We start from the raw sequence: 13705 nt of genomic DNA, 5'->3' as shown, positions 1-13705 counted from the left end.
GCCCTGGGCAGGGACACCTCCCACTATACCAGGTTGCTCAAAGCCCCATCCATCCTGGCCTTGAACCCCTCCAGGGATGGGGCAATACATAAAATAAAATATAATAAAGGAAATAAATAAAAGAAACACACCCACACCGGAAATCCAGCAATGCTGGACACAGCCCAACCCCTGCAAGTGTCTTTACGCCAGGCCACCGACGACTTGGGCAGCTCCGCGACCCGGCTCGGGATGCGCCGCGGTCCCTCCCGGCGGGGCGGGACCTGCCCGTCCCGGTCCTGCCCACAACCAAGATGGCGGCGGGAGCGTCAGGCGGCGGCATGGTGGGGGGTTCCCGTCTGCTGCTGCTCCTGCTGCTGGGGCCGGGGGCGGCCGCGGCGGGCGGCATGCTCTACCCCCGGGACACCCCTTCCCGGGAACGGAAGGAGCTCGGCGGCCTCTGGAGCTTCCGCGCCGACTTCTCGCCGAGCAGGGACGCCGGCTTCGCGCAGCGCTGGTACCGGCGGCCGCTCCGGCAGGTACCGCGGGGCCGGCGGCGGGCGGGGGGGTGGTCTCCTCCCGGGAAGGGCCCCGGGCACACCGGGCTGCCTCCCTCTCCCCACAGCGGCGGTTCTCCCTTCCTTCCCCATCAGGCTTGTCTCTCTGCCCAGTGCCGAGCGCCTGGTCGCTCTGCAGAGGTTTTTATTAAGGGGCTCGCTAATTAGCCACCGACTCCGATTAGCCCGTTTTTCCCTCAAATTACAGCCACTATTGAGCTGTCGTAGAAATAAATCCCTGCGCTGCAAAAGCAAGGCTGACCTCGCACGACATTTACCTGTCCCCAGCAGCACGGAGTAAACAAAAAAGTGCCTGGAAAAGGGCACTCTGGAATTATTTATCCCGAAGTAGCCCCGCGCAGATAAGCAAGTTGCAGCGTAACAAATCCGTTGTGCAATCAACACCGCTGCATAAAAGAGAGAAGTTATGTATTCTGTGCAGAAAATGTATGCGTCCATCATTTCTGGTTTAGCTCTTTGGGCGGTTTTTTGCCAAATTGCAGAAGGCGCTGTGCTGCTGGAAGTTCAGCCGAGAGCAGGGAGAGGAACGGGATCCTAGGCTGGGCCCCCCCTAAAGGAGGGCTGAGAAGTGGGCGCTCAACCTCCTTCAGCCATCAGAGAATCTCCTTGAAGGAGACGCACGCTATGGCCATCCCAGTCAAAGGTTATCCCGTACCAGAGACTAGAAAAACCCACTTCACCGCCCAGGGGTTTTCCTGCTGGGATGTTCTGGTGTCTGGCCGGGGCGCTGAGAGTCTCTGCGGAGGTGCTGAGTCAGCCATGCACATGATGCTCCCCCCCGGAGTGACCAGACCTTCCTGCTTCCGCTCCCCATGGAAAGGTTTCCATAGGAAAGGGGAAGCGCTCCAGCTGTGCGCTGCTGCAGGGCTGGGTTCTGCAACACCACGAGGGCGGCGGGTGCTAAAAATGAGCGGTTCCATTTTGCAATAGCGGCCGGTTTCCTCAAACGTTAAGTGCGGTACGGCACTGCCTGCCCGTGATCCTCCTATGAAAAATAAGCAAGCGAACCGGCTCTCTTGTAATCCTAAAGAGCCTGCGTTGCTTTCAGGGAGCGACAAACCTGGGGCTCAGCCCAAACAGTCTCCGTGGGCCTTCCCTGGAGGATCTGGCCCAAAATATCTGATACTCTTGCCACTCTCCTGCTGCAGCTCTTAGCCTGACACGCAGCCCCCTGTGCCGGTGAACTGACAGCACACCAGCACCACACGCCAAACGGCTGGAGCTGTGTGGGAGGAACTACAGTTTGTGGGAAGCTGAAACAACAACCTGGGCATTTATTTCCCCTCCCTCCCCCATCTCTGATTCCACAATACCAGAGCCATTAATAAATGCATTTCCCTATTGTAAATCAGGAGGGGAAAAAAAGATCTGGGCAGTTTCTTCCCGTAGGAGCAGGCAGGCTCCTGGGCCTGGTATCAAGTAGGACTTTTGTAGGACCTTTGACAGACCACACCAGTTTCTAACTAGTTTTTCCCAAGTATTTCCACTTGGGAAAGGGACTGTACAGCTGTCAGTGGAAGGGGATACCTCCAGCGGTACAGGTTGGACAGTCAAGAGAGTAACATTTCTTTTTTTAAATTACCTGTTCCCTTTCTTTCTGTGCAATTCCTGCCAGACCGGTCCTGTGATTGACATGCCAGTGCCTTCCAGCTTCAACGATATCACTCAGGACCCCAGCTTGGAGAACTACATTGGCTGGGTTTGGTATGAGAAGGAGGTGCTGCTTCCTCTCCGATGGCTCCAGGACGACCTCAACACCCGAGTGGTGCTCCGTTTCGGCAGTGCCCATTACTACTCCATCGTGGTACGTTGCACGGGAAACTGTCCCTGTGTTTCCAAAGTCACGCTGCACTAAAATCTGTCCTATGACTTCTTCAGCAAACACATCTCTGCCTAGATTTTTATCAGTTTGCTATTTTCTTAACTCTTGGCTGTTTTCCTCCAGCCAAGAACTTGGTCGTGTTTCCCAAGTCTCTCTTCTCTGATCCTTCGATATCAGGACCTAAAAACATAAAAACAACTAAAACATTTCCTTGCTACGGAATCGTCCCAAATCTGTTTCTCTCAGTGACACTTGCTTGTACATGACCCAGCCCTAGCTCCTTGCCTTCTCCCTGCTACTCCTACCACAAAACCCCAGTGACCCTCCCTCTGGGGCTCACGGGTGTCTTCTCCTCCTGCAGTGGGTCAACGGAGTGCAAGTCGTGGAGCACGAAGGGGGCCACCTCCCTTTTGAAGCAGATATAAGCAGCATCGTCAAGGGCAGCCCAGGGATCCCCTGCCGCGTCACAGTCGCGCTCAACAACACCCTGACACCCCACACTCTGCCTCCGGGATCAATTCAGTACATGAATGACAAAACAAGGTGAGTTGCTGAAGCGCTGTACTGCTGAGCGTATCCCAGGGATAAGAGAATGGGAATTTATTCGGCTGCTGGTTTATAAGACCCTCCAAGTAACTCAGTTATATTGGTTGTTATTTATGCCAAAATTAATCAGCTGAGCAGGAAGGAGTTTAAGCTTTGGTGTTAGGAGGAGAGTGCACTGAGTTACTGCATGTGTTTTATACGCAGGGAACTGAAATTAAGTGCCAAGTTGAATCAGTGGCAGATTTGAGAATTATAGAGTGGTTTGGGTTGGAAGGAACCTTAAAGATCATCGAGTTCCACGCCCTGCCCTGGGCAGGGACACCTCCCACCAGACCAGATTGCTCAAAGCCCCATCCAGCCTGGCCTTGAACCCCTCCAGGGATGGGGCAGCCACAGCTTCTCTGGGCAACCTGGGCCAGTGTCTCACCACCCTCACAGTAAAGAATTTCTTCCTAATATCTAATCTAAATCTCCCCTCTTTCAGTTTAAAACCATTACCCCTCCTCCTATCGCTACACTCTCTGATTGAGAAGCTTAAATTCAGCTGGAAACTACAAGTACCAGCTATCCTGAAGGATCAAACATATTCAGTGCATTAGATATTCGTTAATTGATAGTTCCCTTCAGTGTAGCAGCAGTAGCACAACTGAGAAATAGACCCATCCTGTTGTAAAGACTATTTTACCAGCTAGCATCTATTTTTACATGGCTATTTTACATTGCTAGCATCCATATGCTGCCTTCAGTTCTTGTGTAATGAAACATAATGTAGCCATTTCTCCTGTCTTGCTCACTCAGGTATCCCAAGAACTATTTTGTACAGAACATCAGGTTTGATTTCTTTAATTATGCTGGAATCCATCGCCCGGTTGTGCTTTACACCACTCCTTCTGTCTACATAGATGATATTACTGTGACAACTACTTCATCAGAGAGTGTTGGTAGGTCCAGAACAATTACAGCAGCTACCTCAGGCTCCAAATGGAGATGACAAGGGCAGCAGAGAAAATATACTGCAAAAGTCTGATTAAATTTGTATCACAGTGGCTTTCTCTTGGACCTGAGTTGGTCTATTGCACAGCTCAGCAGCTGCAAGAATATGATAGAGAGTTCAGAAGCAGCAAGAAAATAAAGAAGCACTTGCAAAAGACTACTGTTAAAGTGAAAGGATGATGAGGTGTTTCTCAAAGTAGAATTTCTCAGTAGGGGCAGTCTTCCTGCTACTTAAAGCAGGATTATCTCTAAGTAACAGAATTGTGTGATACACAAATTTTGCTGGAAACTTCTGGACCTCCAGACAGACAGGTCATGCTTCCTACATTCTATTCATGCCACTCTGTTGCTGTTCTACATCTCCCTAATTTTTTAATGCTGCTGTATGTGAAAACCCTCTAACATTTAATGCATGTGTTTTTCCTTTCCTGGCAGCCTCTGATTGTCTTTTGTTTCCTTTGAACCAGCAATGGTGCAGTATCAGGTGTCGGTTGTTGGCAGCACACTCTACTCCTTGTCCCTGAGTTTACGTGACCAAGAAGGGAAAGTGGTTGCTACAGGCGATGGGCCAACTGGAGAGCTAAAAGTCCTGAACCCAAACCTTTGGTGGCCTTACCTGATGCACGAGAACCCTGGATACCGTTACTCCTTAGAGGTAACAGTGACATTTCTTCCTTTCTGTGTGCGTTCCCTCTGACTAATAGCGTTAAGGAACTGCCATATGGCCCATCTTCCGTACTCATCTTCTCCCGCAGATCCTGTTCATGTGACCAGAGTGGCATTGCTAATTAGATAGTAATCAAATCAAGCTTTGCCAGCTTCCTGGATGCTGAATTGAAGGGTCTGTCGGTACGAAGAAGGGGGAATGCCTGGAGTGCACGCACACACTCTCAGATGCTTGCTCTTCGCATTTAGGGCCCAATCCATCCCTTACCAAAGGACTGTTTGACACAACACAGGGGAGGAGATACCACAAAACCAGAGAGTCTCTGAGGAGCAGGCTGCTAACCGCTTCCACATGCTTTGCCACGCAGTGAGCTTTCTTCCCCCTCTGCAAGAGTTCAGTGTCAATAGCATGAGCCTGAAAGACTGAGTTAAGGATGAGTAGTGATGTAGATGCAGAAATCAGGGCAGATGAGCTGCTGTGAGTTTCCAGGGGCTCAGGTTTGTAGCTCTTGTGAGCATCTTGTGACATTTCAGTTGTTGGTTGGTATCAAGGTGCAGAGCAGAAGAGGTGTACCGCTGCCTTGCCAGGAGTGATGAAATGGCCCAGATGAATAAGGGGAGACAAACAAGCCCCAGAAGGGTCATCCAGGCTTCATTCTTCATCCTTCAGCTTCCCCAGCTTGGATTTCTATTTTCTGTTCAGTCAGACCTTGCTCCTTCCCTGAGGAGATACATGGGGACCACAAGAGGTGGCTGAAGCAGTGGCGAGGAGCAAGCAGGGTGCCGAGGCAGGGCCGGGAAATGGATGGGCAGTCAGGACAACCCTTACAGACAAGGGGGAAGGAGGACAGGGCATCCCTGTGAAGCCCAGCACGTCACTCGTGTCTCTCCTTTGGGAATCCAGGTGAAAATGCAGGCGCAGGTGAACGGGGCATTGCTGGAGGATGTGTACACGCTGCCGGTCGGCATCCGCACCGTCCATGTCACCAGCACGCAGTTCCTCATCAACGGCAGGCCCTTCTACTTCCACGGCGTCAACAAGCACGAAGACGCAGACGTAAGTGTGCAGTGCAGGTGGCGGGGGCACCTAATGGCACCTCGCTTTGTGCCGCTCAGGTGGCAACCGCTCTTACCTCTCCTCTCCACCCAAAGGGGCTGTTTCCTCACACCCTTCTCCCGGGTGGGAGCTGCCAGGGTGAACATTAAGGGGACACCATGCCCAGTCCTGCCATAGTCATGACATCAGGGCTCATTGGCGAGCCCGAGCCCTGCTGGCAGAGGAGCTAAACGACCCCCCGGCCGTGGCTTCCAGTCAGAAATAGCGGCTCCCGGCTTCCCCACCCGGGGAAATGCCGGTGACCGGAGTCTCCGGCGGGGAAGGTCCGAGCCGCAGGGCTGCGAGGCGCGGCCCGGCCGCTGGGCGGCCCCACAGCCGCGCCGGAGGCCGCGTCCCCGCCCCTCACCTCAGGGGCGGCGGGAGCGCGGGCTCTCCTCAGAGGGGAGGGCACAGGGCCCCGCCGGGCCAGGGCCTCCTTCAGCCCTGGTCACCTCATGGCTAACAACTGTGACAGGGAGGGAGAGGGCAGCCCAGGCAGGGCAGAGCAGCGCCCCGAAGTTGCCAGTGCCAGCGGCTTGGCTGCAACCGCCATCCCCTCTTGCTTCTCCAAACACTCAGGGTCTTAACTGTGCGTGTGGCAGCTCCCCTCAGAAAGGCACACAGAGGTGGTGCAGTCTAGAAATGGTGCCCGGGGCTGGAAGCACTCCAGGAGCAAGCAGGGCAGCAGTGGTGCCCAGCTAATGTGTGAGGAGAAGCCCCCATCTGACAACATGATGGGGTGTGATGTCTCTGTCCCTTCCCCAGATCCGTGGCAAAGGCCTCGACTGGCCCCTGGTCATGAAGGACTTCAACCTGCTGCGCTGGCTGGGGGCGAACTCCTTCCGCACCAGCCACTACCCCTACGCCGAGGAGATCATGGACCTGTGTGATGCCTATGGCATCGTGGTGATCGACGAGTGCCCGGGAGTGGGGATTAAAATGCCGTAAGCAATCGCTCAAAAGGACCCTTCCCCTTGTTTCCAGCTTCACCCCTGTCGCCGCGTCCCCTTCCCCTCCCGCGGCGCCCATTGTCCTGATAATGGAAGTACTTTGCTCTATTTAGAAATCGGCCCATTGCGCCACGTGTGCCTGGCGAGGTTGGGCAACGGCAGGGCGTTTTGCCACATGGCCATCGCGTCATTTGGTCTGGCTTGATTAACAAGCCCAAACCATGGCCCTGAACTGTGCAGCAGGCTTTGGGGAAATAGGGCAGAAGCCATATTCAGTGTCCAGGCTCAGAGGCTTGAGTTTTCACAGGGAAAGGCAAAGGGGATGGATTTTATACCCTCACCTCACTGGATCTTTCTTCCTCTTGTCTTTAAGCGAGAGCTTTGGGAACAAGTCCTTGCAGCATCATCTGGTTGTGATGGAGGAGCTGATCCGCAGGGATAAGAACAGGCCGTCAGTTGTGATGTGGTCAGTAGCCAACGAGCCGGCATCGGAGCTGCCCCCAGCAGCTTACTATTTTAAGTAAGTGCGTCTGCTTGTACACAGAGCTGAGGCTTGAATCTTGGCAGATGCTGCTGCTGCTTCCTTTAGGATGGCATAGAGAAGTAATAAAGAGCGAGCAAGCATTTTTTTTGGGAACCCTGAAACACTACCCAGAGTTGCAAATTAAAAATGTAACCACTGCATGTGTTGAACTGATGTTCAGAGACACACAACAGTCTCAATCTGTTATTTTTGAATCAACCTATTTTCCTCTGCAAAATTGCCAGGAGTCCATTTGGTCTGAGCATCTCTTCTTGACCGAAGGGTCCAGCAAAGGCAGACATGATGGGAACAGGATATTCCTTGTTACCAGTGGAAGACAAGTGCTAAATTCAAAGCTGAAAAATAATTTGCCTTTAATTCTGAAGACGAGGTTCTTCAGTTAATGCTAGTTATTTCTCCCTACAGACCCCTGGGGCTTATTTTTAAAGAGATTTAAGCTTTGGATAGCCAAGAGTACCCCTGTAATGGGGTAGCAGCCTGTCCCTAGTAGCTGTAAGCGCATTAGGAGGTAACTATGAATTTTCATTCTTCAGAGTGATCCACAACCTTCCTGCAATATGAAGGTAGCAGCAGAGCTTGACACTCCCGTTCTCTCTCATCTCCCTCTTTCAGGGTACCCTCAGAAGCAGCCAATCTTTGACTGCTCTGCCTGCTGTGGCGTAGGGCTGGGGCCTCGTGCCTTTGCAGGAACACATCCCAGGAGCTGCTTAGAAATTTTCCACTACCCTTCTCACATTTTCATCTTCAAACTCACTGTCCCTTCTCCAGCTTCTAAGCTGCTGACACCAACAGACAAATTAACATGCCCGTGTTTGGTATAGTTTCACTCTGGTCTCCTTTCAGGTGGAATAGCAACCAACTTTGTGACAGATAAAGGTCTCTTTGCCATGATATTTATACTTCTGCAGAACTGGCTAGAATTGCAGGCACTGTATAGCAAATGATCACTAAGTATCCTGCAGTATTTAATCAAAAAAACCTCTACCTACTAAATCAAAAGCAGCTCTAAATGTCTGAGGGGGGGTGGTGAAAGGACAGAGAGCTTGGGGAAATGGGGCTCTGTTTATCCATGTTGTTGTTGAAGTCTTGCTTTACTGTTTGCAAACAGGACAGTGATAGCTCGCACTAAAGCTCTGGATCCCTCCAGACCAGTAACCTTTGTGACAGATGCTAATTACGCTCTTGATCGTGGTGTAAGTTTACTTTATTTTCTAGCTCTTTGTTTTTAAGTTCATACATTACATTTCCTTCTCTTGTCATTTGTTTTACAGTCCTTTCCCCCCACCTCCCCAAGTTTACTGGAAATATTTAACAGGGAGAGGCAAAAGAAAACTTACGTTTTTGTTTCTAGTACAAAGCATCTTATCCTGTAGTTGTAGTCCAGCTGAAAAAAAATATCTGTTAAGAGAGAAAAACAGTTCTTTGTCTTAAGTATTAAAGATCGGACCCCTGGGTTCTATTAACACTGTCATGCTTTGCTATTCCATTGATTGGGTTTTCACTTGCAACTAAACCAAAGCTTAAACCTCTTTAAAATGCTAACAGCCCTTGTGGAAGTCTAAAGAAGGAAGCTTTGCTTTAATTCCTGCTTTAAACTGCTCTAGATCTTATTTGGCAGATGTCTGCTTATGTTGAATAATCAAGAAGCTCTTCCAGCTTTATAATTAAAGCCCTAGAGCTGTAGAAATAGCCAAAAGGCTCTTGGATGCCTGTGCCTTAAGCTGGCCAAAGCACAAACCAACGACCTTTAACACAAAAATAAGTTTCCAGGGTAGTTCCTATGTACGTTTTAATTTTTCAAGATGGCTTCATAATAGTCAGTACTGTACAATAAACACTTCTGGCAGGTGAGTTTGTAGGTATATGACACGACTACCGCACGTCCCCGCTACAGGTTACACCTTGTATTTATTTTTTTTCCAAGCTGTGCTACAATTAGCAGGAATGGCCTCCTGTAACTCCAAGAGGTCTGTTCCTCCCCACCCCAGGAAAATAAAAGCGATGGCCTTAGTTTTGAGGGTGCCCAGCAGGGATCTGCCCTCAGATATCACCGTTTCATCAGGCACACACAGACTCCGACATCCCATCCCCACGAGCGTGTTCTGACCAGCTTGAGGAGACACAGGAAAAACAGAACCAAAGAATACATCTCATACACTGATGTGATATTAGAACTTTTTTTTTTCCTTTTATTACAAAACATGTTAAGAGAACATTGAACAAGTTACATACAACATCACTTTATCTTTAGCGGGCTTTGTGCCCTTTTATCGTACTGTCCATGTGGTAGAAATGGCATATAACTTGCAGAATGCTTAGTCTTAGTATTGCACCATTGATGCACAGATTTAGTTGCTAGTCAAAATATTTGACCACTAACTTGATAATCACATTCCAATACTCAAAAAAGTACATCTAAGTGTACCAGCAAGCCAGAGACATCTTGGAAACTCAAAAACTTCTAACAAACCTGAGGATGAAATGAGTTGATCTTGTCTAACTCTTTGATTCCCTAAGGCTGTAGGAAAAAAGCCAAATTTATGCGCTATTAGCTTGTTAATTTTATCCTGCTTTTTTTCTGGGAAAAAATAAAATGTCACATTGGGAGGGCCTTAGTGATAGGGAAAAAGACTTTATTGTGTAATGAAACTGTATTCCATGAAACGGAGCAAAACGAGGATTTAGGTTTACGAGTGAAGGTTGTCTACCCCGAGCCCTGTGACAAAACACTCTCACCTTGTTTTCTGTAGGCTCCTTATGTGGATGTAATTTGTGTAAATAGCTACTTCTCCTGGTATCACGACCCAGGGCACCTGGAAGTTATTCCACTACAACTCACAACCCAGTTTGAGAACTGGTATAAAACCTACCAAAAACCTATTATCCAGAGTGAATACGGAGCAGACTCGGTTCCTGGACTTCACAGCGTAAGTGTTACAGATGCTATAGATGGAAATAAAGCATCGCTTACAGGGTCAGCAAAATTTAATTAGAAGACACAAGTACCATTGAGCCTGACTTCTTAGTTTTGAGATCCATTAGCTTGTGAGCATCCAAAATACGCCAGGATTGTAATCCTGCTCCACTAAAAATCAATGAGCTTTGCCACTGACTAACAAAGGTTAGATTCTACCGAAGGAGAAGTTCTTAGCTTTGAGTAAAAGCACTGAGCATTTTGAAATCTGTACTCCGGTATTCATAGGAAACACTTAATGGGAAGATACGACTCTGGAGAGCGGAGAATTCGTTTCACGATGCTGTCCTGCATTGAAGGGGGCGGCACTCCTATACCCATCACGATAGAGCACCATTACCAAGCAATACCACAAACTTCTCCCCAAATATATCTGGCGTTATGTTTGTACTTTATGTGCCTTTCCCGTTGTAACGTCAGGAGTCACTAATCATCACGAACAGCCATTGTTAATGCAGCAGCAATGAACAGACCAAGCAATTGTAAAGCTTGTTTTCAGGAAGCAGGTCCCCAATAAATAGGAAATTAACGTACGGAGGCTTTGCTGAGATTAACTGTCACCTTAATTCAAGGCCACCTCTTTTTTCCTGGCTGTAGGATCCACCTCTGATGTTCAGCGAGGAGTATCAGAAAGCCATGCTAAGGGAGTACCATTCCGTTTTTGACAAAAAGAGGAAAGAGTATGTAATTGGGGAGCTCATATGGAATTTTGCCGATTTCATGACTAATCAAGGTAAGCTTATATTTATATTCTAAGCAACTCTCCATCCTCCCTGCAAGTTTAAAGTGGTTTATGATACACAAAGAATACTGTGCTGTAGAGTAGGAGAAAAGGGCCCTCTGCTTACCAAAGACAGAGCACAGCTGGTTTCTGTGACAAAGTCCAGCATGACTGGAGCAAAAGGGACGGTCCTGCCTGGACTTAATGCATCCTCTCTCTCCAGCTTGAGCTCCTACATGTCCCACCTGCAAAGATGCTACCCAGAATGTGAGACAACGCCCTAGGGCAGAATGCCAGGGAAGCTCGTGAGCAGACCCAGGTTACTTTATTTCTTGGCCATCCTCAATTCAAAGCCTCAGTCAGCTGTTAGGGATGCGTCTCACTCACTTCATGCTTCATCTACAGCTGCCCTTAATAACACAGCACCTTAAATAACGTGTTATTAACTTGGTAGAGGTTTAGCAATAGAGGACCGGATGCCACACCGGTAGACAACTGTCCATCGCGATGCTCCATCCACATAAATAAGTGCATTCGCAGAGTATGGGGCATTACTTAATCTCCAGTGCAGACAGTCACACAGAAATTAAAACAATTACAACTCAGGAGACCTAGTAAGGAACCAGTTATGCATATGCCACCTGCGGTGAGTTAGGGTGGTGAACAGTCAGTGTTAATTTCAGGCAGAAAAACACCATTAGGAATAATCTGTAGAGCACCAATGTCGGTATTACAAAGCTAAGTCATCGCAGAGAAGCGGTCAGAAAAGTAGTACCAATATTAAATAGGAGAATGGAGAAAATGTAGACAGGTTTACATACACATAAGCAGTCCCAGTCTCTCTACATGTTGTGATCCTCTTCTCTAGTTTCCTATTAAAACTAAAACAGCCAAAAGGATACAGACACCACTAAAGACAGGACAGTCAAACAGTTAGTAATCAACATTTTCACCATCAAATTTCAAGGTGGAGCTAATGGCAGAAGAAACATCTGCTGTAAATATAATACTGATCAAGTTAATGGGCACACCTGAATTAACTGTCATCGACTTACCAGTTGCAAATACAATGGATTGCAGCAATATTGCTCAGTTACATCAATTAGTCTTGCCAAGATGACGCAAGTTACATCTGCCAAGTTCCCCGTTGTACCTGACTATCTGTAGAAGAAAGTGCATAGGTCTCTTCCACCTAACCTGATTAGTACCTACATTGTAACAGTTCACAGTAGGGGATATAAGAGCATTTTATATATACTTGATTTATTTTATAACTTCTCTACAGGGACCACACGTGTTTTGGGGAACAAGAAAGGAATATTTACCCGCCAACGACAGCCCAAGTCAGCTGCATTTGTTCTTAGAGAAAGGTACTGGAAGATCGCAAATGAATCGAGCTGTCTTCCTCCTATAATAAAATCACATTCCCTCTTTCTAAAATGAAATCAAAAGGTACAGTGGCTGGGTACTATGCTGAACTTGTTCATTAAATTTCTTTTTAAATAATACTTATGCCCGACTCAAGTCTTGCACATCTAATGCAATTTCTAGTCCACCTGAATTAGTGACTATAATACAAAGCAAATCAGAAACACTATTTTCCTACACATAGCCATGTCTGTAGGCTTCCTCCTTCCAGGTAGTAAAATGAATATTCAGAGTTTCAAGGAACTGAACTTAAATATCCTGACTGAGGTATCTGTTTATGGCAAAAAATAAAGTAAAACTACATGATATATAAATCAATGCTAAAGACTGAAAAAAAACCAAGTTACTCTAAACGAACATCACATCCCTCCAATGCAAATGAGGTTCTCCAGTTATATTCCCCTAGCAGTTACGCTACTCAGATCACAGCAGATTGTCCACAGGATTACTGACGAGCACAATTTAAATAGCTTCTCTGGCTGGACAGAACGTATGTGCCTGGCTGAGAAATTCTGAGAGTTCACAACATTCAGGAAGTGTATGAACCACCACTTCCGAGAGGATACCCGACACATTCCAGTACAGTATGGAATTCATACTACAGCAGCAAGGGGGAGTATGTAAGATAAGTAGGTACTACATTAACTGAACTATTAAAACTATTTATTTTAATCACAGTACCAGAACTGCCACTATTAGATGCAGTTTTACCTTCCAGCATGGAAGGGCTTCCTTCACATTAAATTGTCACTATGCACTACAGTTAACAGTAGCTGAGGGTAAATTTGATCTAAACCTTTTTGATACTGGTTTTGATACTTTTTGATACTGAAGCATTCTGGGGTAGGGCAATGTGTAAATTAACATGCACACACTACTTCAGACCGTGACATAGTGTAGTAACATCCTTTTCACACTGCACACCCAGTCTTGGAGGACTCCAAAGGCCAGGCTTTAGGCTGCAATAGATGATGCCAATACTCACAGAAGAGCTCAGTACACTTAGTCTGCAAACTTCTGATTGCAACATCCCAGGGTCGTCCCAAGAGCAGCCTCACCTGTAGCAGAACCACAAGATTGGAGGCTGCCTGCTGAATTTTGGAAGCTGGCACAATTATGTGGTTTCATTATTACAGTTCACAGATACCGCGTGAAACTCTTGCTCTATTTTTTCTGCAACTGGCTCTTCTGCTAGTACCACCAAAAAATTACCAAAATGTCTCTGCTATTATGAAGAAAATATTTGCTCTTACGTTGTGTGGTGGCCAAATTCTCTTTCCTTTAGATGTGGTACATTAGAAACCCACCCCACCTTCCACGCTGCCTCATGCAGAGTAAGGACATACACATTCACTGCAGACCTCAATTTTTCTTGTGTTTTTAAGGGGAAAAAAAAGAAACATACGAT

The 13705-nt window shown here is 47.7% G+C and overlaps 1 protein-coding gene across 1 annotated transcript; it reads left to right on the top strand.

Annotated features, from left to right (window-relative positions):
• Window positions 1-283: 283 nt before the first annotated feature.
• GUSB (glucuronidase beta) lies at window positions 284-12380 on the top strand. The gene is made up of 12 exons (XM_074160713.1): window positions 284-518; window positions 2173-2361; window positions 2741-2922; window positions 3724-3866; window positions 4386-4573; window positions 5489-5641; window positions 6446-6624; window positions 7004-7150; window positions 8283-8367; window positions 9925-10101; window positions 10746-10881; window positions 12155-12380. The coding sequence occupies exons 1-12, from the start codon at window positions 294-296 to the stop codon at window positions 12310-12312; spliced, it is 1962 nt and encodes a 653-aa protein (XP_074016814.1). The 5' UTR covers window positions 284-293; the 3' UTR covers window positions 12313-12380.
• Window positions 12381-13705: the final 1325 nt, after the last annotated feature.

The sequence above is a fragment of the Numenius arquata genome, chromosome 18 (genome assembly GCF_964106895.1).
Source record: "Numenius arquata chromosome 18, bNumArq3.hap1.1, whole genome shotgun sequence".
Classification (NCBI taxonomy): Eukaryota; Metazoa; Chordata; class Aves; order Charadriiformes; family Scolopacidae; genus Numenius; species Numenius arquata.
This window is presented reverse-complemented; position numbering and strand designations above follow the sequence as displayed.

Coding starts and splice junctions, on each gene's coding strand:
- GUSB (XM_074160713.1), top strand. CDS start 294: ATGGCGGCGGGAGCGTCAGGCGGCGGCATGGTGGGGGGTTCCCGTCTG. Junction 6,625..7,003: donor GGAGTGGGGATTAAAATGCC/GTAAGCAATCGC, acceptor CTTGTCTTTAAG/CGAGAGCTTTGGGAACAAGT. Junction 8,368..9,924: donor ATTACGCTCTTGATCGTGGT/GTAAGTTTACTT, acceptor TGTTTTCTGTAG/GCTCCTTATGTGGATGTAAT.